This window comes from Podarcis vaucheri (genome assembly GCF_965113315.1).
Source record: "Podarcis vaucheri genome assembly, chromosome: 6".
Classification (NCBI taxonomy): Eukaryota; Metazoa; Chordata; class Lepidosauria; order Squamata; family Lacertidae; genus Podarcis; species Podarcis vaucheri.
In genome coordinates, this window is record NC_138764.1 from 93,955,951 (window position 1) to 93,982,485 (window position 26,535).

The 26,535-nt window shown below is 46.8% G+C and overlaps 2 protein-coding genes across 4 annotated transcripts; one reads left to right on the forward strand and one right to left on the reverse strand.

Moving 5' to 3' along the window:
- Positions 1 to 6: 6 nt before the first annotated feature.
- On the reverse strand, positions 7 to 12,522 carry LOC309534231 (cathepsin Z-like). Of its 2 annotated transcripts, none has more exons than XM_082226395.1 (7): positions 12,487 to 12,522; positions 11,095 to 11,330; positions 9,302 to 9,465; positions 7,766 to 7,945; positions 4,775 to 4,925; positions 3,743 to 3,905; positions 7 to 2,874 (listed from the first exon to the last, which is right to left on the reverse strand). In XM_082226395.1, the coding sequence occupies exons 1-7, from the start codon at positions 12,505 to 12,507 to the stop codon at positions 2,761 to 2,763; spliced, it is 1,029 nt and encodes a 342-aa protein (XP_082082521.1). In that variant the 5' UTR covers positions 12,508 to 12,522; the 3' UTR covers positions 7 to 2,760. The 2 variants fall into 2 exon arrangements, with proteins under 2 accessions (XP_082082521.1, XP_082082520.1); XM_082226394.1 differs by lacking the exon at positions 12,487 to 12,522 and adding an exon at positions 12,326 to 12,400.
- On the forward strand, positions 11,488 to 26,454 carry TUBB1 (tubulin beta 1 class VI). 2 transcript variants are annotated; one of them, XM_082226250.1, is made up of 4 exons: positions 11,488 to 11,708; positions 21,296 to 21,404; positions 22,674 to 22,784; positions 24,609 to 26,454. In XM_082226250.1, the coding sequence occupies exons 3-4, from the start codon at positions 22,724 to 22,726 to the stop codon at positions 25,697 to 25,699; spliced, it is 1,152 nt and encodes a 383-aa protein (XP_082082376.1). In that variant the 5' UTR covers positions 11,488 to 11,708; positions 21,296 to 21,404; positions 22,674 to 22,723; the 3' UTR covers positions 25,700 to 26,454. The 2 variants fall into 2 exon arrangements, with proteins under 2 accessions (XP_082082376.1, XP_082082375.1); XM_082226249.1 differs by lacking the exon at positions 11,488 to 11,708 and adding an exon at positions 18,298 to 18,550.
- Positions 26,455 to 26,535: the final 81 nt, after the last annotated feature.

The window sequence follows — 26,535 nt, forward strand, 5'->3', positions numbered from 1 at the left end:
GAGGTGTTTGTGAGAGACTGGCGGAACTTTATTGCTTATGCAAATATTTCAGAGAACAAAGGGAAAGTCCCTACTGTGTTTGCCAGTATATAGCTTTGTAAAAGGTTGGTTTTTCAATTGCTGCATGTATCAGAAAAAAATTCTGTGGTGTCTGCGTCTTGCATTTTTGTTTCTGACTATGTTGGTCTTGGTAATACCCTTTTTTGTTTTTTGTTTTTTTGATGGGTTATGTATGTTACACAACTTTATATAATATAATATAATTACAGACTTGCGGGAAGATTCCTCCTAGTGCCTGGGAATGTCTGATACCGACATGTATGGTGCACACGTGAGGGTGCAAAACGTGCCCTTTTTAATTTTCAGCATCGTCATGAGTGTACAAATTTTGTTATTAGTTACAGTTTGTAAAAAAAATAAAAAAATAGCACACTGAAAAAAGAAGACCGTGGACTATATTTTTATATCAGTAGCACAGGCCTCTGGCTATTTCTTCTCCATTCCCATCTCTGGGATGTTTCAACAGAAAAACACTGTCCCTAAGTTTGTCACTTAAAACAAGAGCACAGGCCTCTTATTCACTGGCATCTACCTTTGGAGGTGCACGTGGCTACAATGGCACGGCTGCAGCAACTCACAGAAGAGGGAAAGGCTGTGGAGCACCTTGTACACAGAAGAGGGAAAGGTTAGACGGGGGCAGCAACTTCTTTGGGCCGGGGGCATATTTGGAATCTCGATAAAGTGCCATGGGTGCCCGTGGGGCATGGCATGACACAAAAGTGGCCACCCCTTCAAAAAGTGCAGGAAGGGGAGTCACGCTGCAGGCCTTTCACCATCCCCAATCAATTTATTTTTTTTAAAGGCACCTACATTAGCCATCATGGGACATGGGTGGCACTGTGGTCTAAACCACAGAGCCTCTTGGGCTTGCTGATCAGAAGGTCGGCAGTTTGAATCCCCGCAATGGGGTGAGCTCCCATTGCTCTGTCCCTGCTCCTGCCAACCTAGCAGTTCGAAAGCACGTCTAAGTGCGAGTAGATAAATAGGTACCGCTCCGTCAGGTAGGTAAATGGCATTTCCGTGCACTGCTCTGGTTCGCCAGAAGCGGCTTAGTCATGGCCACATAATCCGGAAGCTGTCTGCAGACAAACGCTGGCTCCCTCAGCCTATAGAGTGAGATGAGCACGCAACCCCAGAGTCGTCCGTGACTGGACCTAATGGTCAGGGTTACCTTTACCTTTACATTAGCCATCGCCACACTCACTCAGGGTGTCCTTTGCACCTTTCAGGACAGAAGGGAGGGAGGGCAGGTGTCCAATCCTAGGACCTCATGAAATGTGGGCATGTTTAACGGGGGCATGCTCAATGTCGCAAAGACTGAGCTACTGCAAAGAGGAGATGAGGAGCAAGAGCGAACAGGCTTTCATCAAGGGAGTTTTAAAGGAATATTTCCCGAGATCTTTTGTGGGCGCTGCAAGAGGCATCATGTTGCCACCTTCCAAATTAGAGGGTGTTGGGACAAGCCAGGTTCAAATCCCCACTCGTGAAGCTCACTGGGCGACGAGGCTGGTCACATTTTTCTCAGCCTCGTCTCCCTCACAGGATTGTTGTTGAGCAACACCCCCCCCCAGTAGTGAGCATTCCTGAAGGAATTATCCCCAAATGTGGAAAAAGCAGATTTCCTATTTAAAAACATGTATCAGACACACAGTAAACAGCTCAGTAGCCAAAAATCCTATATTATCTCGCATATAATTCTGCAACTGGTCTGCTCCCAACTGCTGCACAATTTCTCCCCACCCCCGAAAAAAAGGAAAGCACTGACTTGCATTCACCAATACTTAGCTGTGACTCAACGGGCATTGAGGCTTAAGTTGGGTCCCATTGGTTTCAATGGGGCTTTGAAATGAACTGTGATACTGGATGCACAGTAGCAACCAACCCGTATAGTGGGCTGTGTTTAAACTGAATGCATAGATTTCCCTGGGCTGTGCATCTCCATCTCCAGTATGCCAATGCTACACACAGTCTGGGATGCCATGCTTGCAGAACCTGAATGCAAGGATCAGGGATATTAGCCTCGTTCTGAGGTTCTCCAGGGAACAGAATTAAGTATCAGTGAGAGGAGCTGGAAATCAAGGGCTACTTGGTCATACACAGCCTTCCAGAGGCCACAAGTGATGGTTGGGGCCAGAGTCAAAAGTGGCTGGAGCGACAGAGGCAACTCTTGCAATGCGCAGCCAAGTAAGCCTGCATTGAAGGCAACGAGTAAGGACAGGCTCTGCCCCCTTCCCTGCTATGCTCTCCCCCCTTCAGCTCTTCCCAAACTCTGCGTCCAGAAATCGAGGCAATGTGATTTAAACTAGGCACTGGCTGCATGGGAACACCATTAAGGTATTTTGCAGGTCCAGCATTTTGCTTAACACACAGACTCAGCCCACTTTAGCCAAATGGGAATCCATATGTCACATACACCACAAAGTCCTTTTCACCTACATCATCGTAACCGAGGAAAGCTTCCAAGCAAAAAAGAAATAAATGCCGTTTCTCTCTCCGTGTGTGCAATCAACAGAGGTTCCTTTGCTGCAGAAGTTATATGCAAACAAGCAGCCTGATCTTTGCAAATGCTTCACCATTAGCATGCGTTGCCAAATATATGGATAGATCTTTCCCTTTCACGAGGAGGGAAATCTTGCTGGCAGATACCTTTCGTTTCAAAATCAGGAGTGCAGATAAGGGGTCTGTGATCCATTGCAGAATTCAAGAAAGTATGACGTCTCCATAAGCACAGTCCTCTTCCACAGCCAGGTTATAGTGCCCTCCGCTGCCTCCTTTGTAGGCGCTCGTAACAATTCTGAGCCAGCCCTTTTCACCCTGCAAGATGGGAAACTGCATTAGTCATGGGCTCAAGTGACTCTGCTGCTGCTGCTGCTGCTGCTGCTGCTGCTGCTGCTGCTGCTGCTGCTGCCGCCACCCTGGAAACCCTCACCCAACAAATACTGACTGTGTACAAGTTGGAAGGAATAAGGGCAATTGTCTTGGATCTGCCCCAGAGCATGCAGAAAGGGGTGATGCAGGATTAGGCAACCTGTGGCTCTCTGGCTGTTGTTGGGATGCCCATCAGCCCCAGTGATCAAGGGTGATAGGAGTTGTGATCCAACAATCTTTGGAAAGCCACACCTTTTCGATCCCTGGTGCAGTGGGATATTTGGATGTTGCATGCAAGGCATGACAGACACACAACTATTTATTTACTTGCCAGAGAGAAGGAAGGAAAAGGTGGGCTTAAGTCCCAAAATCCACCCCCCGAAATGGCCTGGTCTGTTGCTAAAACACCAACACCCTTCTAATGCCTCTGGCTTGCCAGGCATCACACCATTTCCTGATCCCTAAATGGACACAATCCATTGGAGTTTTTATCAGCTCTGGGTGGTCTTGCACCCAAACACTCCAGCAAGTGATCCTGTGGCATTCAGAAGAAGATTCTCACACGTAGGAGCGGGTGCAGATTTCTGCCCCAAGTGCTTATACAGTAGTTGCAAAACACATTCCCGATCTTTGTACATGTAGGGTTTTGCACCTACACAGAGTCGTGCAGCTCTTGGGGCCTGCCAGAAAGCTGTAATCAAATATGAAGGGCTAAATTCCTATTAGAGCAGGATTGGTGAATCTTTGGCCCTCTGGATGTTACACACACACACACGCGTAAGTGTCTCATTTATGGCTGCTCTGTCCTTCCTACCCATGGCTGTCCCCAAGAGTTCCGGACGATCCAGAATTCAGTTCCATTTTCTACGCCCCAGCCAGCAATGGAGATTATGTGGTTTATCATGGGATGGGCGTCATATTCTTTATAAATTCCTCCAGTGTATGCTTCCAGCTTCGAAGTCGCCATGATCCCACAGCTGTTTTAAAGAATACAGAACAATGACATTAAAGCAGCCTTAAGATGCTATTAATAAGTTGAAACTTTCAACGTCCACTCTAGATAGCACCGCAAAAGTCAAAACCTGATACAAGAGCTTCAAGCTTTATCTCGTGAGCAAAACCCAGCCAGATGGGCAGGGTATAAGTAATAAAATTATTATTAATAATAATATTAAATAGAAAGCTGCTGCGGCAAGGAGCAGAGGTTACTTTAACTTGCCCCTTGGTAGGTTGGAGCCATAATTGCCAAGGCTTTTTCTTGAAGCTTCACCCAGTGAAACAAACTAGCTTTGTGAGTAATATCAAAGCTGCTACCCGGTGCACCCCAAAGTCAGCTTCCACCTTTACCATTCCTTCTAGGAGGACAAAACTTATTGTCCTGTTAGCTAGTCACCTGCTGCCACATAATCAACAAATTGAGGCATTCCTAAGGCCACTAAATCAATTGGACAATGTACTGAATCAATGGACAAATTACTTGGTCCAATCACTTGACAAATCACTTTATCAATGGAACAAATCAAATCCACCCCATACATTTAAAGCACATAGCTTCCTCCAAAGAATCTTAGGCGTGGTAGTTTACTCTTTGCAGGGCTACAATTCACAGCACCCTTAATGAACTACAGTTCCCAGAATTCTTTGGGGGCAAGTCCCGTGCTTTAAATGTAAATTGTCAAATGGCACTGGCTTAATAAAGTATAACATAAACGTGGCAAATTCCAAAACCAGATAAACAGAGTCTTTCTCCCACCACTGTAATAGGCTATTTTAAATAACTGCAATTACTTGCATGCTTTCATGTGTTACTACCCAGACACTGGCTACAAACGTTTAGCTTCTGTACCTGACGGGTCCATTCGCATAGACTTCTGCCATGATTTTCTCTCGCCCACTGACACTTCCATAATCTCCAACTTTCCACAAGGTGTAATTCTTTAGCGCATGGCATTGGCCAAAAGTGATGCATGTGCCACACTGGTTAAACTTCTTGCATTCTGGAAAATGAACAGGTACATTTAACTGAAAGAAACTTGCCTTTCATCCAGTGGTTATAAACAATGAAATGGAGGTGGACTCGAATGCAGTGCTCAGCAAATGTTCCATCACCACAATGAGTTCTCCTTGCACAATGGAGCATGCTCCCCCTTTCCTCCCCGCCGCCACCCCCCAAAATCTGTACTAGGAGTCATCCCCCCCAATGTCCTGGAGCAGATTTGGGGAGGGCACAGGGTAAGTGCAATGGAGGAGAGGGAAGGAAGTCTTATTTCACAAGCAGAAATCTGTGCACCAACAGTTTGCATTAGCTGAATACCGCTCTGGGTTTCATCATATCCCCTTAACACACTGCTTGCGAGAAAAGGGGAAATGTGTAAAAAAACAAAAACAAAACAGGTGCGCCTTTTGATGCTGTGCTTTTTGACCAAGTTGCATACTAGAAGAGATTGGAGGAGACAGCTGGGGGGGGGGTTGTGGGGTGAGTGAGAAAAAAACTTTTGAAGATAGGGGCATTCCACCATATACCGTATTTTTCGCTCTATAAGATGCACCCGACCATAAGACGCACCTAGTTTTAGAGGAGGAGAACAAGAAAAAAAAAATTCTCTCCCTCTCTGCACAGTGCCTCTCCAGCAAAGCAGGAGGAGAAATGGAAGGGGCTCAATTTCTCCTCCCGCTTTGCTGAAGGGGTGCTGCGGAGCAAAAGCAGCAATCCCTCTTGCTGTTCTGGCTTCTGGGATAGCCATGCCAAACCTCTTCAGGGCAGGGGGAGCGTTCCTCCCGTTGCCCTGAAGAGGCTTCGCGCTGCTATCCCTGAAGCCAGGAGAGCAAGAGGGATTGGTGCGCACCGATCCCTCTTGCTCTCCTGGCTTCAGGGATAGCTGCGCAACCTGCATTCGCTCCATAAGACGCACACACATTTTTCCCTTACTTTTTAGGAGGGGAAAAGTGCGTCTTATAGAGAGAAAAATACAGTAGCTAGAATTAGTCTTACCCAATATTTCTTGAGTGTGGAGCTTCTTTGGGTCTACTGACTAAAGAGGAAGGAGTCCAAGATTGGAAAGTACAGAGAAGCAGGGAAGGGAATAGGCTGAAATAATTACAACTTGCACTTTGGGAGGGGACGGGATTGATAGCAGAAAACAGGGGCAGACTCTTTGTCCTCCTGATCCCTTTCCTATCTAAAAAAAATAAATTTTCCAGGAGCACCTTTCTTTCTTTCTTTTATATATATATATCTACTGTGTCAGACCAACACGACTACCTACCTGAACCTTTCCTATCTGTGAGACCTTCCCAGTTTCTTTGCTAAACCTTATCTCTACCCAGACCCTTGGTTCTTTTTAAGTGCTAATGGTTTTCATGTGCAAGTCGCTTTGGGATACTCTGTAAGAAAAGCCACCAATAAATATAATAAGTGAATGAATACTACTAGAGATGAGGGGGGAAGGGGCAATTGCATTTACTCAATAGGAGAACAAGGATAGGAAGGGAAGGCCATAAACTGCCTTGCTGCACAGGCTATCTGCTTGAATACAAGCACATTCTAACTGCTGAGAGAAATCTGCTTTTAAAAAAGGAGAATATGGTACTAACCAATCCATCTCTCTCCAGACTTTGTTTCGTTTCCCTCTGATGAAGTGTGATTACACCACAGACTGTCCCTCTCTCTTTCTTCCTCTCCTCCTCCTACTGTTATTAAATGCATTTTCTTCTCCCTGCCATCCTTCCTCCTCTTTCTCATGTGATTAGCTTTGGTGATGGAAGCACAAATGCTGAAATTTATTTTTATCCTTGTGGTCTTGCATGTGTCTTCTTGTAAACAGAGGGCTGTACCCAAAGGTGAGTTCTATTTAGAGAAGACCCACTAAGATCTATTAATTTCAATGGGTCTACTCTTGAGTATTCACAAGGAGACAGAAGACTCTTCCTTCCTCCATATGGACACATCCTCAGTTATTTTGTACCTTAGTGTGGGTTTTAATCATAACCCTCATCTTGCAATCTCAGCTGACAGGCAGGTTATAAATATTATAGATTAGACAGACCAGTGATTCTCAAAGGGTGTGGCAGTAAGATTCAAGGACACTCAAATTTTTGAACATTTCAGTGCAGTATAGTAAAGTATCAGAATTTATATTTAATTTGCAGAATATGGATAGATATCTTTTCAAAATTGACTAGTCTTCTACAGTTTTACACGACATATTGTTGTGAACAGGGACTTTCAATTCTGACAAATATGAAAGATCAGGAAAGAGAATGACTTATCTGTGTTGATAAGGATATGAAAGTTTGCTTGCCTCAAGCCAGACCTAAGATAAATGAGATGACCTGGCAAAACAAGTGCGCACCTTTCATTAAGGTACATATGTAAGTGGCTCGTTTGTAATTATATTTTGGGAATGATTCATGTTCTTATGTAGCTGTATTGTTTTATACTTTCTGGATGTCCCATGATCCCAGAACCATGTTATAAAGTTATAAATCAAGCACTGCTAGGAGTTTTTTGTTTTGTTTTCCAGCGTACAGTGGAACCTTGGGAGCCAAACATTCTGCCTCTTGAAAGTTCTTTGGAAGCCAAATGTCCGGCGCTGCTTATGCAGCTTCTGATTGGCTGAAGGAAGCTCCTACAGCCAATCGGAAGCCACGCCGCGGTTCCCAAACCGTTTTGTTAGTCGAACAGACTCCTGGAACGGATAAATATCGGGAACCAAGGTTCCACTGTGTCAATTTTTAAAATTCGACGTGGCGCAAACAAATTTTTATTCTGAAAGCGTGGCCCAGAGATAAAAGTTTGCGAACTACTGAGCTAGAGAAGCAGGTAAGATAAACTCACTTTGATCTTTAGCTTGGTAGTTGTTGCAGGTCTCATCTGGGATGCCGTGCTCATTAGCATACTTCCATACTGCATTGTGGTCTCCCCCATGACAGCTGCCAGCATCGGCGCAGTCGAGAACATGCTGCACCGACAGGTACGCAGAGGGCCAAGCAGCTTTCCTCTTTATGTTGATGCGATCTGGGGGATGACAAACCAGCAATTGGTGGAAGACAGCTTTTTTTTAAAAAAAAAAATCAACTACCGTACCTTTTATCAAATTTAAAGAATAAACACATTAGCAATGTTTGGTTCCTCCCACTCCCACCGTAGCGGAAATCAAACATAACCCGTTGATACAAATTACAAAAGAAACAAAGGTCACTTGGTTACATTTTTAAAAATAAATAAATAAATAAACATCATTCCACACTTCCCCATGAGTTTCTGGTGGTTTTGTAAGCGTGTTCCCTTTTTTCTTTTTTGAAGCGCATGTAACAATATTAAACCTGGTGTTGGAAAAACCCTTAAATGTCTTGTGTCATCTTCTTCTTTAATGCACCTTGCTAGTCAATTTCTCCATTAATATTAAGCCCCAAACATATACAAACTGAAGATCTAAGAGGTTTGTGTCCAGAGATCATCTCCAGTATTTAACCACTATGAGACATAATGCCATCATGAGTAAGACCAGCTTTTTGGGCCTGGGGGCACATAAGGAAATTTCTGCAGCTTGCTGTGGGCAACGCAGAATACTCTTTTGGCCGGGGGGGGTACTGGCGGGGGGGGACTTACTCTGAAGGTGCACACTGGAGAACCCAGATATACCCTGTATATATAGGGACCTGCAACATTCTATAGTTCAGAGAACATTTTAAGTTGACAGCTCCAGTAGAACAACAGCCCTGCGACAAAACGTTGCAGCCTGGAATGTTTATCCTCAAAGTTCCAGCCAGTCAGCTATGGCTGCCCCCCAGAATATTCCATTCAATTCCCCTTCCCAGGTTTTTCTGCTTCATCTCTCTTCCCCAACTTGGGTGTCCTCCATGAGTTTTGGACTACAACACCCATCATCCCTCATCATCGTCTGATATGCTGATTGAAGGCATAGTCAAAAACAGTGGAAAATATTTGGAAGGTAGCAAGCTGGGGAAGGCTGATCTATAGAGGGAGGGGGCCGAATTTTTGACTGCCTCATTGTGGTTTGCAGAAGCAGAACAAACCACAGTTCCTGGTTGAGACACAGCATTGCGCCAGTGATCATGGTTTGTTTTTTCCGCACACTATTGAGGAGGAGACAAACATCTCAGAAGGGGGAATGCATGGTAAACCATTAACTAGGTTAGCAATTAACCATTAAACCTGGATTAAATAAGTGGGATGGGGGTTTTATATAGGCTGACTTTCCGATGACAGCAACGTCACATGGATGTTGCACAATACTTGATTGCTCCAAACACCATGATAGATGGTCACATGAAAGCACCCTCTCTGTACTGGATGTGGGAATGGATAAAGGATGCCCACCCGATGCAACCATCCCACGCATCTCCATACCTGCAAAGGCGCTGGTGCTGCCATGAGCCCAACACGACCCACAGTACTGTGGAATGTGCTGGTTGCGTGTGGTGCTCACATAGTTGACTCCATTTATGTTTCTCCAGTCCCAGCTCTTGGGTAGTTTTGAGGTGTCCATGTTTTCATGGGGACGAGGGTAGGTTCTGTTGGAGAATGGGGAGAGGACAGAAAAAAGCAAGTGACTGTTTTCCTCCCCTTTATCTGAGAAGAGGTGTCAGGAAAATCCTTCACTGCTTTGTCATGATTCCCTCGAACTTTTTGCTGGGCAGTCACACGGCAAACTTCCTCAAGAGAGACACGCTAACCAGTCTGGAGCACTTAATGTAGCCTCTTGCCATCTCCTTATGGGAGCAACAGCATTAAGAAGTAAACCCTGGAGCAGTGGCGTGTGAGCTGCAGGGGGGAATTTAAGACTCAACTCCCAGGTTTTGCAGCTAGGACATGGGAGGCTGTCAGGCCATCTAGCCCTGTCTGCACAGACTGGCAGCAGCTCTCCAGAGGTTCAGGCAGGACTCAGTTCCCCAGCCCTACCTTGAGATGCTGGGAATTGGAACCCGGGACCCTCTGTCTGCAAAGCAGATAATCTATGGTCCTTCCCCAAAGTTAGGGCTCTAAGAAGAGACCCACCAAATCAAAGCAAGCACCCACCCCAAACGTGCATTATTGTGTAGCCTGCCCAGGCATTTTAATTTTAATTTATTTCCCACTTTTCCTCCAAAGAGCTCAAGGTGGCCCCATGGCTCTCCCTCTCTCCGTTTTATCCTCACAACAACCCTGTGAGGCAGCTCTGCTAGAGACTGTGCCTGGACCAAGGTCACCCAGCAAGATTCATAGTTGTGAGGAGACTTGAATCCTGGTTTCCCAAGTACTAGTTGGACACACTTAACCCCTACACCAGTGGTTCCAAATTAGCTAAGTACGGCAGACCCATCGTTTTTCAAAAGCCAAGAAGAAGAAGAGTTTGGATTTGATATCTCGCTTTATCACTACCCAAAGGAGTCTCAAAGTGGCTAACATTCTCCTTTCCCTTCCTCCCCCACAACAAACACTCTGTGAGGTGAGTGGGGCTGAGAGACTTCAGAGAAGTGTGACTAGCCCAAGGTCACCCAGCAGCTGCATGTGGAGGAGCGGAGAGGCGAACCAGGTTCACCAGATTACGAGTCCACCGCTCTTAACCACTACACCACACTGGCTCCCCAAGACATGGACCCCCTACTTTTGAAAATTTGGATATCGCTATTGTAGTTTTTCTTATGTGAATGATGCCGCAGACCCCCTGAACATAGCTGTCAACGTTTCCCTTTTTTAAAGGGAAATTCCCTTATTCCGAATAGGATTCCTCACAAGAAAAGGGAAAAGTTGACAGCTATGCCCCTGAGTGGGTTACGTGGACTGCCTGGGGTCTGCGGACGACAAATTGGGAAGTACTGCCCTAAACCACATCTCCTGTCTGTTAAAGCCACAGACGGGCTGCAGAACCAGGAAACAGCAGGACCTCCGTGGAAAGGAACTAGGGCAAATTCATGGAGGCTATTTGCTTGGCTCTACACGTGACAGCGATATGCTGCCTGCAGGATCAGAGACAGCTGGGAAACCACCACCCCGCAATTCTTTATGTAAGGCCAGACGAAAGAAGGGCGCTCCAAGGCGCGTTTGGCGTCCTGTTGCGCCCTCAAGCGCCGCAACAGGGTCTCCAAATCTGGCCAGCGCCTCTCCAAGCCGGCAGGATGGAGATCCGGGTTCGGAAGACGACGGGGCGCTTGGCGCCTTACCTGATCCCCGGAGGTCTCTTCGCCATCGGCTTGTGGCAGCTCTGCCCTTCCTTGAAGTAGACGCCGGCTGCCGACGCCGCGCACAGGAGGGCACCCGCGGCGAGCGCCAGGAGGAGGAGGAGGCGCCCAGGCGGGGTCATCGTGGCCGGACTCCTGGGTCCTTCTGGGGAGAGGAGCCGAGAGGTGGCTGCTGCTGCTGCTGCTCGCTGCTGTCCCTGCGGTTGCCGGGTCTCAATCTGCGCCGGCAATTTCGAAAGGGGAAGTTTTTGAGGCAAGGCTGCGCAAATCAGAGGAGGAGGCGGAGGCAGCAGGCGGGAGGGCAGCCTCCGGGCGACTCCCCCGACGGGGTGGGAGGGAGAAGGGGAGCGGGGGGGGGAGCGTGACTAGCCGCCCGGGAGAAGCAGCTGCCCCGCTTCCCCCCGAAGGGTCCCCGCAGGGGGCATGGTGGGCGCAGGAGTCGCCCTGCCCTCCGCCCGCGGGAAGCCACACCCTCCAGCTTAGAGCCCAAGGCAGAGAAACGGTACTTTCGACGAGAAAGCCCCGGGAGGGACGGAGCACTGGACAGAGCCTGCGCACGCCCGTCGTGGACGCGCAAAGGGCCCCGTCGTTCTCACGTACGCAGGCTGCGCGCGCCCGCGGTTGGTTCCTTTCTGTGCGCTAGACGCCTGACTACGCGTACTTCGAGGGAGGGTCTGCGACCCCTCCCGCCTTGATCTCCCCGTGCACGTAACGTCTGGAAACGGCAGAGCTGGGAGCTTTTCTGGGTCCGGTTTTACCTGGAGGGGAAGCCCAGAGGACTGTGGGTCAAGGGAGGAGGGCCCCACACCATGGGCGTAGCCAGCTGACCCCCCTCCTAAATCAAGTGAACAGACAAACACACTTAACTAAAACTGCAGAAATTGTAGGAAGATTTTGACATATTCTGTAAGTTAAAACAACTGTTGTTGAGATATTTCATTCCGAGTCTGCCAGACAGAGCCAGACACAGGATAGTGGCAAGGTTGTCATACGTCCAGAATTCTCCAGACATACTGTATACGGAATATTGCGGCGGCAGCAGTGTCCGGGCGGAAGACCGGTCAAATGTCCGGGATGCTGCTACGCCCATGACACACGTTTGGGGGTTTTTTGGAAATCGGAGTAGGGATCAGCAGTTACGCAGCTGCCATATATCTAGTTAGGCTTGTCAACACTGACTGGCAGTGGATTTCAGACAGGAAGTCCTACTCACCCCTGTCTGTAGACTGATCCTGGGACAGTCTGCATGCAAAGCGGTTGTGCCGGCAGTCATGTGAAGAAATGCACGTGACTGTTTAAAGGGCCGGAGGGATTCTAGGTCTAAAACAACCCCACGATAACCACAGCACTTGATCCGGATGTTTACTACTTTACCTTGAATTTTGTAATCAACATGTCGGGAACAGGGGCTATTACTTCATTTTATTTCATATTGTTTTCTTCCTTTCCCCCTTCCTTCCTTCCTTCCTTCCTTCTTTCTCCCTTTTCCTGTTTTGCTCTTCTCTTTTGGTGTGCTCTTTTTTGCGATGTCGCTGCTGAATAAGACGTTATTTATAAAGGAAAAATAATAACTGTCCCACTAAGAGTTCGTGGTTGCTCCTGCTGTAACAGCACGGATGTTGCCATTTCCAGATGGGGGAACCCTTAGTCTGCTGCTTGTGGCACCTTAAAAGACTTAACACATTTATTATGGGATAAGAAGTGGACTGGGCTCCCCTAGACTCTTGCTGGCAGATAAAGGACACTGGCTTGTTGATGATATTGATGTAAGACTCAATTGTCAATCTGATTCACTTCTGTATTTAGAACCAGGATATTTATGTGAACGGGATGCGGGTGGTGCTGTGGGTTAAACCACAGAGCCTAGGACTTGCCGATCAGAAAGTCAGCGGTTCGAATCCCCATGACGGGGTGAGCTCCCATTGCTCAGTCCCTGCTCCTGCCAACCTAGCAGTTCGAAAGCACGTCAAAGTGCAAGTAGATAAATAGGTACCACTCTGGTGGGAAAGTAAACGGTGTTTATGTGCGCTGCTCTAGTTCGCCAGAAGCGGCTTAGTCATGCCGGCCACATGACCCGGAAGCTGTACACCGGCTCCCTCGGCCAATAAAGCGAGATGAGCGCCGCAACCCCAGAGTCAGCCATGACTGGACCTAATGGTCAGGGGTCCCTTTACCTTTACCTTTATTTATGTGAACCAAGTATGGGCAACCTTGACACACCAGCTGTTGCTGAACTAGATCCCTCATCCCTGGCCCTTGGCCATGCTTTCTAGGGCTGATGGAAGTTGTAGTTCAGCGACACCTGGAGATCCAAGGTTCCCCACTCCTGTTGTGGACGAAGAGTTCAGCCATGTGTGGGTCCCTGAAGGAGTGAATCTTTCAGGAATATCCATACATATCTAGGAGTTTTGGAGTGCATGATAGTCTGGGTCCCTTCCAGGCCTGCTTAGAATCTAGAAGAGGCTGGGGAACCATTCAAACTGGTCCCTCTGCTAAGCTAATATCTTTGCTAGTTACCTTATGCAAAGAGGTCATTCTGTTGCCATAGAGACAAATGGGTGGGCCCTTTCCCACCTCACCTGGCTGCAGGGGTGGACTTTGGTCTTGCAAATTTCAGCACCCCCCTGTGCAAGGTCGAAATTCAGCAACCCCCCCCCCCTTGCCTTCTGATCTGCTCAGTTCATGACATCATAGTTGCAACTCCCTCTAGGCATGGCACCCAGTGTGGCAGAACCAGGCATTCTGCCTTAAACCCGCTGGCAGAACAACAACAACAACAATTTTATTATTTATACCCCACTCATCTTGCTGGGTTTCCCAAGCCACTCTGTCATCCTCGGATGGAGAACATTAGGCCAGGGAGGGCAATATATAGTGAGAGAGAGAGTTTTGGCATATGCTGGAATCTGGAGACATAGAAGCATGTATTGCTCTGTGCCGAACCTAAGCTGAGACTTGGAGCTTCCCTAGAAACCTAAAGGGGAGGCAATATCTGTTGGGGTGTGAATGCTGTGAGCCACTCCATCTTATGCTCAAGTTGTACATATGTGAAAGGGAATATAGCGAAACCACCTCTTTAGCCATATCCTTAAACGCACTGTGGTTTTTTGATGATGTGAAGTCCCTGTTCCTTATCAGCTGGCAACACATGGGCAAAGTCCACATATGGAAAATTTGTGTTACTCAAAAGGGGGTTGCCACTAAGAAATGACAGGGATTTAAAAAAAAGGGAGAGTAAAGAATGTGTTTTGTGTGTGAGTACTAAATAAAAACATAAAAAAGTAAAACCTTTAATTCCTGCGATCCCACACAGCACCCAAACTGAATTATGTTGTACTGCTGACAAGCCTGTATGTCCAGATGTACCAGTCATTACAAACACAAGCCATGATTCTGAATTCCAAATGGAGCAGGGGCACCTTCAAATGCTGGAACACAGCCAGTGCTTGCACCAACAATAGCTCATGGACAGTTCATACTGTTATCAGAGAAGTGACTGCAAGGGTGTGTATTTCTTCTTAGATTGTGGGTTTTGGCAGGGGTCAGTCTGGAAGATGCCCTTCCCATTCCTGGGGTCCTGTACTCAGAAGAGGTTGCTATACTAGTTCGATAAGTTTCTTTGTAAGACAAGGGGGGGGGGGTTAGCTGGCCCTTAGTGCCCTCATCAGCATCCCAAAACAATGAGCTAGTTTGCAAGTGCTACAGCTAAGACGTGATGGTGCCCTCCAGGCAAATGAGTGAGTCTTTCCTCCACCCCGCCCACCTAGCTGCTAGGTGGGAGGAGAACAATAGCCAATGTTCTGTGTGTGAGCTGAGCTGGAAGCAGGCTGGAAACCGGGGACACAGAGACAGGCTTGATCTGTGCTGGATCTAATGGGGAAGAAATACCTTCTGGTGTGTTAATGCTGCGAGCCCCCTGACCTCATGCTTATATTGTATATGTGTGTCAATAAAGCCATCTATCCTAAAGGGATCACAGCCTTCGTTGACCTTCATTCCAAGGAAACCAAACCCTGGGTAAATGCCTGGAACCCCTGGTCCCCTCCCTGCTTGGATATTGAGGTGGTGTACAACACTCAGCATCTTGGAGCTAATCCTGCACTTATTTTGCATAGCCCAGGGGTCTGCAACCTGCGGCTCGGGAGCCGCATGTGGCTCTTTTACACCTTTGCCGCAGCTCCGGAGCGGATACTAGCGAGGGGAGGAAGTGCATTGTGCGCCCCGAAACTCCCCACTGTGGCGGGCGCTGTACTGGCTGTGACGTCGCATGGGGGCGGTGCGTGCATTAGTCACGCACTGTCCCGACGTCACCTTCCCGGTTTTGCGGCTCCCAGTTTTTTTTTTCTTCGGAAAAAGGGTCCAAGTGGCTCTTTTTGTCTTAAAGGTTGCAGACCCCTGGCATAGCCCATGTGTCAGAGCTGCTTCCAGATCCCAGCTCACATAGGACCACACTAGCCAGCGTTCACTTTATAAAAGTCTTTATTGAGTTACAGATTCCATTTCCGAACTGCAGCGTGCAGCTCTACGTCTCATAAGCTAGACCGACGAAGCTCCGTCTGAGTCCCCGCCTCCTGTACACCAACTTAAAACCCTAGCCTTGCTCCACCTCTTACGTCTTTCCTTCCTCCTCTGGGTCCCTCTGCCCCCCGGGGTCCCCTCCTTCCTAGACTCTTCCGACGCTGACGACCCCCCGGACCCTTCTGCCTCCTTGCGGCGGGCTTTAGGACCTGGCTCCCTTTCCGGGCTGCTTACTGTGCCACCTTCCTGTGTATTTGAACTTGGCGCGCGCGCCCAACCTTCCACCTTCCTCTTGACCGTTTCCTCGCTCCCCGATGGAGGTGTGGCCAATCCTAACTCATGCCCTCCCTCCTGCGGCGAGCCGCCGGATCCCGATACCTGGCACCCTTCCTCCCCGCTGTGCTCTGCTGGGGACGCTGGCCCCGATCTCCAACTGCTGCTCTCTGAACCCCCTCTGGTTCCTTCTTCCTGGGGTGTCCCCCTAGGTTTCCCCCTTGCTCTGGTCACTGGCGCTCCTTTCTGTGAATCTTCCGATTCACTGGAAAGACTCGGAGATCTCGGGTCGTCGTCATCACTCATCTTTCCTTCGGACTCCTCCCCCTCGCTCTCTGTTTCCTCCCTTTCCCGCGCCTCTGCTCCTGAACCCCTGACACCATGCTTAATCTGAGTGCCTTGCTTTTATCTATCTGCCCTGCCCCATTCCAGCTATAGCCTGAGCCATTGACACATTTCCCTATTTGTATCAGAATTTGGCCTCAATTTGGGGTATCCATCAAAAATGTGCTTAACCTCTCCTTCACCTAACCAAGCCGCGGCAGGAACAAAAATTTCGCCATTGTGTTGTCACACAGTGCTTTGGAGCTGGTGTGCAGAGGCGTCTCCTTCCACCCTTCCGACGGAGAAAGGCTGCTGGAGACTTTGGTGCACTCAAAGATACAGAGACGCTTGCCTCTATCAGAAGGCGACATATTTTGCTGTGGCTTCCACAGCGTCTGTGATGCAACATCCAAGGTATTGATGAAACTTTGTTTTCAGGACCACATTCAAATGGTGTGGGAAGACAAAGGCTGTAAGGTGAAACTTGTAGAAAGGTTTTTAAAAAAGGAAGCACCTGATAGCAGAACTGCTCATATGACTTAGGTTCAGAAGCACATTTACCGCTCCCTCCCACGGTCCAACAAAGACCCTCTCTCTGAGGACACACCTTACCTTCCAAGCACATTCTATCCCTCAAACAATTCTGGGGACTGCAGTTTGCTAAGGGTTGCTGGGAATCGTAACTCTGCCATGGGTTAACTACAGCGCCCATAATTCTTTGAGGGACAGAACATGCTTCAAATGTGCATTAAAGGTATAGTGTGTGCACAACCTTAGTGTTCACAGCTGGAGAGTGTTCTTCTCCCCAACCCTATCTGCTTGTCTTCTTACTTATAACCACTCAAAGGGCAGGGGGTGGCACCAGTGGAGGACTTTGGGCCCTCAAATTTCAGCAGTGCCCTGTGCAACGCTAAAATTAAACACCCCCTGCCTCTTGCACTCCATTCTACAGCATTGTTGTGGTGTCCGCTGCAGCACAGATCCTGGAGAAAGATGGAGATAAAACTAGAATTATCTGCCTCCACCTATCGTTGACTCTGGCACCACCTACTGTTGGCCTTCCATTCTACCGGTCCAAAATGGACATCAACACCACTTCCTAACTGCAGCACGGGGCAACCAGCCTGCCTTTGCATGAGTACTTGATTCAACAAGACCGTCAATCACTTGTTCTGATACCTGTGGCTTCCCTCCACCCTCACCCCAGCATGTCTGTTTGTGAAACACTACAATGTAGATTACTCTGTAAGAAGCCTGTGTTTCACCGCAGGAAGGTGGACCAGATAATCTTCATTCATGTTTCAGCCAACCATCCTTTGTTTCCCATCTTCTGATATAGTCTATCCCTTTGAGATAGTCTGATATAGTCTATCCTACCCTGGTTTGTGTTTTGGAGGGTGGTTGTGTATGTGTTGCCCCATAATGCAACTCAAGCATTAAAAACATAACAATAGCAACAAAAGCCAACAAAACAAACTCAAAAGTATTGATAATGAAATATACTTGGAGTCGAGAGTGGATTTCATGCTCTTTATTCAGCTCATAGTGGTGAGGAGGAATGGAAGTTCCCCCAGAATGTCTGCCTTATATACATTATTTACACAATGGGTCCCACGTGATTGGCTAATTCCAGGATTCTCCTATAGGCCAATCAGGTTGCGGATTCACTTCCATCTGGAGCTGGATTAGGTGGCTCCTGTGGACCAATAAGACTGCTGCATTCTGAATCCTATTGTTCTAGGACCAATCAGACTGCTGCATTCTGGATCCTATTGTTCTAGGACTAATCAGACTGCTGCTTTTTGGATCCTATTCAGCTCAGTACATAACAGGTAAACTGTGGTTTGTTATCTATATTCCAGAGCCAGATTTGATCCCTGTTTAGGACAGCTGCATATTCCTGCACTGCAGGGGGTTGGACTAGATGTTCCTCAGGGTCCCTTCCAAGCCTACGATTCTGTGATTCTATGAAATGCAACCCTTGGGTTGAAAAATGTTCCAGACCCGTCACTTAAAGAGAAGGCTTTAAGGGAGTTGCTTGTCAATGTCCTATCAGAACTCTTGTGAGTCTGCAGGGTGGGAGTTCCAGGAACTCCCTTGCGGAGCTGTGGGGTGGTTGGGGTTTTTTGTGTAGCATTCGCCTATACAAGCCGCATTTTGCCAATGATAAGAGCAGCTACAGCTGACAGTACGAGAGCGATCACTTATTCCACAGAGCACATCTGGGAAAGCTGGAATCTACTCTTCCCACCAAATCCTGTTCAAAATGCGTGAAATTGTGCACGTTCAGATTGGCCAGTGTGGAAACCAAATTGGATCGAAGGTAGGAAACTGGTTTTTAATAACGTTTCTAAGAGACAAGGCAATGCTGCCTTTAATAACTGGATCTAAAGTGAATTTGGACAAAGCTGAATCGGGATGCTACTGAAATGCCCTCCTTGGGCAAACTTGGTTAAAATAAAATCAAGCCTGAAGTACGTAAGATATATCTGTCACCTCCTCATACTGCAAATAGCCACCAGATAGCCAGCCATTTCATCTAGAGGCATATAGAATCATAGAATCAATGAGTTCAAACAGGAAACATAGGTTTTACAGCACAATTTAATACGCTAAAGATCCACAAAGATTCAGTGGTGTTCATTCCTTTCCTTGTACATATATTTAGGATAACAGCCTTTGTGAAAGAACCTGATGTTTTAAAGTATATATTTCTGTTGTCCACAAACAATTTTACTTGGCAGAAGGGCATTGTGGGGAAGGTGAGTTGGAGAAATACTTTGTGTTGTTAATGTTTCCAGGAAGCGGTCCAGAAAACCTTGTTATGTAAATTACATAAATAAATATGTAAGATGTCAGTAAGATGAGCAGCCAAAGGTCTGGCGGCACTTTTGTTTCACATATTATATACCCTGAGGAACCTTGTTGTAACTACAGCTGGTGGGAAATGGCAGCGTAGGATTGCACACAGAGGCTGCAGTCTTAAGAATTCTCAATGGAGTAGCAAACAGAGGATTTACATGAAGGGTCTTTCATTCAGTAGTTAGTAGCCATGACAGCTAAATGCAACCTCCACACGGTCAGAGGGAGTGTATACCATGTTTGTGCAGGGGACAAACAACGGGGCTAGTCTACCATGACATGCTGGGAGGTTTTGCTCTGTCCCAGCGAGGCTATTTACATGCATGTAAATGGAAGCATTCTAAACACAAATGGATTGTGAACAAAATACAAGAGGCATTTAAAAGGCCGGTGGCTACACAGGAGGAGGGTGTGCCCGCATGCATGACGCCTGCTGTTCCAGATAAAGAGACAGCCGGGCTGGATGTGGGGAGTGGGGAAGCTAGATAGATGTCTCCTGTTATTCTGGTTTTGTGTGTTGCTTCCAGTTAAAAGTCTGCCTGGTTGCTGCCACATAAGGATTCTGGGTTTCAGGACTGGCTCACATGTCATGCTCTCCCTACAAGGATATTTCCTAGTGTAGAAAGAAAATGTGGGACACTACCATCACCTGGGAAGACCTTTCCCATGTTGTTGTTGTTGTTTAGTCATTTAGTTGTGTCCGACTCTTCGTGACCCCATAGACCAGAACACACCAGGCACTTGTGTCTTCCACTGCCTCCCGCAGTTTAGTCAAACTCATGCTAGTAGCTTCGAGAACACTATCCAACCATCTCGTCCTCTGTCTTCCCCTTCTCCTTGTGCCCTCCATCTTTCCCAACACCAGGGTCTTCTCAAGGGAGTCTTCTCTTCTCATGAGGTGGCCAAAGTACTGGAGTCTCAGCTTCAGGATCTGTCCTTGCAGTAAGCACTCAGGGCTGATTTCCTTCAGAATGGATAGGTTTGATCTTCTTGCAGTCCATGGGACTCTCAAGAGTCTCCTCCAGCACCATAATTCAAAAGCATCCATTCTTCGGCGATCAGCCTTCTTTTTGGTCCAGCTCTCACTTCCATACATCACTACTGGGAAAACAATAGCTTTAACTATACGGACCTTTGTTGGCAAGGTGATGTCTTTGCTGTCTAGGTTTGTCATTGCTTTTCTCCCAAGAAGCAGGCGTCTTTTAATTTCGTGGCTGCTGTCACCATCTGCAGTGATCATGGAGCCCAAGAAAGTAAAATCTTTCACTTCCTCCATTTCTTCCCCTTCTATTTGCCAGGAGGTGATGGGACCATCTTATTTGATTAGGTGGGATTTTTTTTGCCAATTGTGGCACGTGCAGGCTACACCAGAATTTACACCTGTCTAGAAAGAATGTCATGTGTGTGCTGGGCCAGGAAATGTTTCAGGAAAGGGCTACCAAGACGATCAAGGGGCTAGAGCATCAGGGAGATTTTAGACTTCAGAAAAAGCGAGTAAAAGGAGACATGCTATAGGTGTTCAAAAGAATGCATGGTGAATAGTTACATATTACATGCAGAACTTTATGGACTTAATAGATAAGGTAAAGGACCCCTGGATGGTTAAGTCTAGTCAAATTCTACTATGGGGTGTGGCACTCATCTCCGCTTTCAGGCCGAGGGAGCCAAAGTTTGTTTGCAAACAGCTTTCCGGGTCATAGGAGCCAACTCCTAGGGGCCATGGGGGCATCAGCCCCCACAGTAAAATATTTGAGTGGGCTGGGCCTCCACAAAGTTGATGGGCATTCCCATTCAAATGGTGTGTGTGCATTGCATCATGTGATCAATTATGCGGGGCGGGGCTTACCTGGGCCCCCACAATATTTTATTAAAGTTGGCACCCCTGTTCCAGGTCACGTGGCCAGCATGATTAAACCACATGTGTCACAATGGGATACCAGAGGGCATGGAAATGCTGTTTACCTTCCCAAGCTTATTATCCTCTTGTGGTAACACAGAGGCAGGCTTTTTCGAAGGTGGCACCAGTATTGCGGAAATATGATAGAGTCCATAGCTGTCAACTTTTCCCTTTTCTTGCGAGGAATCCTATTCGGAATAAGGGAATTTTCCTTTAAAAAGGGGAAACGTTGACAGCTATGATAGAGTCCCATCAGTATTGTTATTGGCATGTGATTACTATTCTCTGTTTTTTACCTTCCTCTTTCAGTTCTGGGAAGTCATAAGCGATGAGCATGGAATTGATACCACGGGAAACTACCGCGGAGACTCACCACTGCAGCAGGAAAGAATTAATGTTTATTTCAATGAAGCATATTGTAAGTACATATGTTGTTGATAACTGGGTGGGGAAATTAGATTACAAGAGCAAAAGCAGCAGATGAAAATAGAAAAAGCCTTGTCATCTCTCACTGCCACTGTCTCTTAACCATTTATAAAGACTGTTGGCTAGGCTGCAGTATTCACTATCAGATACTGCATAAGAAACATGCATATGAGAAATGGTTTGTTCAAGGAAAAATAAAATAGGTATCAAAGGAGCATTCCTGGATGTCAAGATCCAAGCTGGGGCAAGTACACTTTGGTGAGAGAACCCCAGCAAAGATTGAAAACCACAAAAGATTTAGAAAAGTAAAACGTTGAAATATAGGCTGTTAGATCTTTAAAATATGCCCTTCTAGGTTCCTTCCAAAAGTTCCCCTCTCCCCCAGCATAGAAAAAGACCACAGGTTTGGGAAGTTAAAAATAGTTTACTTACCATCTCTCCAAATGTGCTTTTCCATACAGCATTCAGAAAAAGTTGTTCAGGCGATGAAACTTGACTTAGGCTGGTGAAAGTTCCTAAATTATTGGACTAGGAACTCAAGAGTGGCTTTGAAGAGCCATGCGGTCTGAGCTGCAGCACCCAGCTCAGACCTCCTCACAATTTACCTTCTTTGGTAGAGTGAGATACAACAACTGCCTTATTTACCTTCCTCCCAAAGTGAGGGGGAGTGACCTAGCTAAGCCTAGCAGGACAGTTTACTCTGTGGCATTAACTCCTTCATGCATTAAATAGCCTTAAGCATGTTGGTTATATGAGGCTGGTTATAAGATGCAAAAGAGGTTAGTGCTGCAATCCTATCATCGTTTTCCTAGGTAGATACTTCTGAGTAGATACTTACAGGATTGCACTCTACGTGACATTTCTATTCAACTGGGGTTGTAACCTGGACACATTTACTCAGGAGTAAACACCATTGAACACAGCAAGATTTCCTTCTGAAGTCCAATACTGGTGAAAGGACAGTGTCTTCTAGTGCACTTGAGGGCAGCAGCCCTGTGTAGGGGGTACAGGGCACGCCATGAGGCACTCACAGTTCTGTTCCTTGCCTGTACCTCAGCATCTGCCACCTGAGCTGCCTCATGGTAGGGATGATGAGGGTTGTACTCTGGCAATATATTCAAGGACACAGGTTTTTCACTTCTGTGCTATAGTGTTCTAAATGAAATATGTACACCAAAGAAATGATTTGTGAAGGAAATACATGCAGAAGATACTACTTGCCTCAGTCATGACCCTCAACTTTCCCCCTTTTTTGCTGTAGCCCACAAGTATGTTCCTCGTGCTATCTTGGTGGACTTGGAGCCTGGAACGATGGACAGCGTGAGGTCCAGCAAAATAGGCCCACTCTTTCGACCAGATAACTTTATTCATGGTATGTGTGCCGCATTAATAATATGGATATAATTTAATATATGATGGTCTCATAAGAAATAAAGTTGTTGTCTATCAAATGGGGCCTCTGAGGAGCTAGCCTCTCTATTCATTGCTTCAGAACACTTAAGAAGCCACTTGTATTTATAATAAAATATTTATAGGTCTCATGATTACAGGAGAAAATCCTAAAAGATTTGGAATGATTTTTTAAAAAACAAAATGTTTAAATTGCAGAAGAGTTCTGGAGACGTGGGATGTCTTCATTGACCACATCTTGTTCACATAAGAATCAAGGATTGCTTCAGCTTCCAAATAGTTAGCAATAACCACTTTGCACACTCATTCTAAAGTTTCTTCTAGAAAGACAATTTGGGGTTTGCGGTTGCACATTTCGTCAATGTTTAGCATAAGTTTTGAAACCCTTGATAACATGAAGGCAAGCCTAGATCTGAATTTCCTGAAGATTTCTAAACTAGAATATTCCCCCCCTAAAATATATAATCTAGCAGCCCAATCCTATGCATGTTTTCTCTATATAAAAAGAGAGAGATTATGCAGCACAGTACATGTCAGCCTTTCTGCATGTTGCAAACACAAGCTGTTCTCAGCACATTTAGGGCAGAGGGACGCTAGCCTGCTGGGGCCTGTTGGCCACATTCAGAATTTTAAGATAACAGGGCGGGCACCAGTCTCAACAAAATGGCTGCAATGTGAAAATGGCATATTATAAAATGGTTGCCACAAGAAAAGAGACAGGGCCACAAAATAATGCAAAAACAGAAGGTTTGAAACAAGAGTATAACAAGCCAAACATGTTTGAGGATCCTCCTTTTCCAAACAAAACAAAACAAAACAAAACAATCAATCAATCTTTATTATGGTCCAGACACCAACAAATCGTTACAAAGCAATACACAATTCATACAGCCTACCTCCAGGTTAAACAAGCATTTTGTCCAGAATATAGGGATCATTGGTTCTTGCAACCACCAATAAAAACTTTGCCACTGCTAATGTTCTAGCATTTGTCCGGTCTTCCAATAGGAACCTGACATAGTGAGCCTCTGATTTTCCCGGGAAAGGTACCAGCAAGGGTAATATCAGTTCAGCCCTGGCTTGCTCATATTTTGCACAGTGCAACAAAATATGTTTTATGGAATCGATGTCTTGAGCACATGAGCAAAGTCTGTCCTGGTAGGGAACTCCTCTCAACCTGCCATCCAACACTGCTGAAGGAAAGACGTTTAGTCTGGCTTTGGTGAAAAGCCTTCGATACGGTAGTTTGGTACTGTCAGGTTTTTAATGTAAGATGTTAACTTAAAGACATGCCCATATTGTACTCCTACTGCCAGCGGACTACAGACTGCGTGTGATCGAGATCGCAAGTCGCTGTGTGCATTATCCCACAATCTTTGCTTTAACATCTTTTGGGTGCCTTCATAACCCACTACAACAACAAAACAGAACAAAATTCTGGCACGATTAAGTTTGTAGTGGAGTATCTGCGAAGTTATGCAGAACAATAACATAATACCACAGCCTCCACTCTTAGCTCCATTGAAGACTATTATCCCTTCGCTTTATATTTAGATCTAGTCATGTCCAGTGGCATAGCGTGGGGGGTGCAGGGGGGCCCGGCCGCACCGGGCGCAACATCTGGGGGTTAGGGTTAGGGGCGCAAATCCACGGGTTAGGGGGCACAAATTACTTGCCTTGCCCCGGGTGCTGACAACCCACGCTACGCCACTGGTCATGTCCACTTTTAAACTAAAAATGTGCTCGGTGTTTCAGCAGCATTTTCAGCCCTTTCCGTTGTTTCTAGGAAATTCTGGCGCCGGGAACAACTGGGCAAAAGGCCATTACACTGAAGGGGCCGAATTGATTGAAAGCGTGATGGACGTCGTGAGGAACGAGTGTGAGGGCTGTGACTGCCTGCAGGGCTTTCAGCTGACCCATTCCCTTGGTGGCGGGACTGGGTCTGGAATGGGCACCCTTCTGATCAACAAGATCAGAGAAGAATACCCTGACAGGATCATGAACACCTTCAGCGTAGTACCATCCCCCAAGGTTTCGGACACTGTCGTTGAGCCATACAACGCTATATTATCCATCCACCAGCTGATAGAGAACACGGACGAAACCTTCTGCATCGATAATGAAGCCCTCTACGACATATGCTTTAGGACGCTGAAGCTTCCCTCGCCGGCCTATGGGGACCTCAACCACCTGGTGTCCCTCACTATGAGTGGCGTCACCACCTCCCTCCGCTTCCCTGGCCAGCTCAATGCAGACTTGAGGAAGTTGGCCGTCAACATGGTGCCTTTCCCTCGGCTGCATTTCTTCATGCCAGGCTTTGCACCGCTTACGGCCCGGGGCAGCCAGCAGTACAGAGCCCTCTCTGTCCCAGAGCTCACCCAACAGATGTTTGATGCAAGGAACATGATGGCAGCCTGTGACCCGCGTCACGGCCGCTACTTGACGGTGGCCTGCATCTTCCGAGGCCAGATGTCTACCAGGGAGGTGGATGAGCAGCTGCTGGCTGTGCAGACGAAGCACAGCAGCCAGTTTGTGGAGTGGATCCCCAACAATGTCAAGGTGGCCGTGTGCGACATTCCGCCCCGTGGCCTCAAGATGGCGGCCACCTTCATAGGGAACAACACAGCCATACAAGAGATCTTCAAGAGGCTGTCTGAGCAGTTCTCAGCCATGTTCAGGAGGAAAGCATTTCTGCACTGGTATACCGGGGAAGGCATGGATGAGATGGAATTTTCCGAAGCTGAAAGTAACACTAATGACTTGGTGTCGGAGTATCAGCAATATCAAGATGCCACAGCCGATGTAGAAGAATATGTGGAGGTGGAAGCAGAGGCAGAGGCAAGCCAGGAAGAAGAAGAAGAAAAGGAAGCTTCTTAAAAATAAGAGTGATGATTGAAAGGAATGCTGATTATTACCGTCAGTGAGGTGGCTGGACCTACCCATGTTTCTAAAATAACCTTTTAGTCTACTGAATGCAGGAGCAGCCATTTTTGTGCATTTAACCAAAGCATACACAGCCACATTGTTGGCTGCAATCTCTCTTTCTCTCTGAGAAAATCCCCCTACTGAAAGCCAGTGCTATTTTTCTAGAAAATATGGTGCTGGAGTTCACCTTGTTCTCTTATAATGGTAATGGCGCCCACCTGAGAGGTGCCGGAACTGAGTTCCGGTGAGTTCCAGCTGGGAAAAAAAGCCCTGCTGAAATCTGTTTAAATTAAGTATTTCTTCTGAATTAGTGCATCTAATGCAAATAAGACATTTTAGACTAGTGGGGGAAATTATACCAGCATGTTTCTTCAAAGGACATATCCCAGGACTTCAGTTGATGGAACAGATTACAAAGGATGGCACGGTGACCAACAGCAGCAAAGTAGTTAAGGACAGACAAAAGGCTTCAATTCCCCTCTGGTCAGATGCAACCATTCATGGTCCTGTAGGAAGTTGCACACCTGTCTGCATCATAGACACATCAAGCAAGTTTAATGGAGCCTGGATGAGTACCCTGATGATGTTCGGCACATACATCTTGCAGGATCAGGGTGACTGTATTTTTTGCCTTTCTTGTGTGAGCATCCTCTTATGCACATTTGTCAGATGAGTTTGTTAATTACCAAGGAAGGTATTCAAATTTACATGGCTCTTTCTATCATACTTCATTATTCTGACCAGCGTATGTTCTTACTGGGCATATTTCTACACCAGTGAACTTCAGT

Excerpts from the sequence above, each read along its gene's own strand:
- LOC309534231 (XM_082226394.1), bottom strand. The coding sequence starts at position 12,385 with ATGACTGCCGGCACAACCGCTTTGCATGCAGACTGTCCCAGGATCAGT. Across the intron at positions 9,466-11,094 it reads AAGAGACCTCCGGGGATCAG|AACCTACCCTCGTCCCCATG; the intron begins GTAAGGCGCCAA and ends ATTCTCCAACAG. Across the intron at positions 2,875-3,742 it reads ACTCTTGGGGACAGCCATGG|GGTGAAAAGGGCTGGCTCAG; the intron begins GTAGGAAGGACA and ends CCCATCTTGCAG.
- TUBB1 (XM_082226249.1), top strand. The coding sequence starts at position 18,494 with ATGCGTGAAATTGTGCACGTTCAGATTGGCCAGTGTGGAAACCAAATT. Across the intron at positions 21,405-22,673 it reads TTATTTCAATGAAGCATATT|CCCACAAGTATGTTCCTCGT; the intron begins GTAAGTACATAT and ends TTTTTGCTGTAG. Across the intron at positions 22,785-24,608 it reads ACCAGATAACTTTATTCATG|GAAATTCTGGCGCCGGGAAC; the intron begins GTATGTGTGCCG and ends CGTTGTTTCTAG.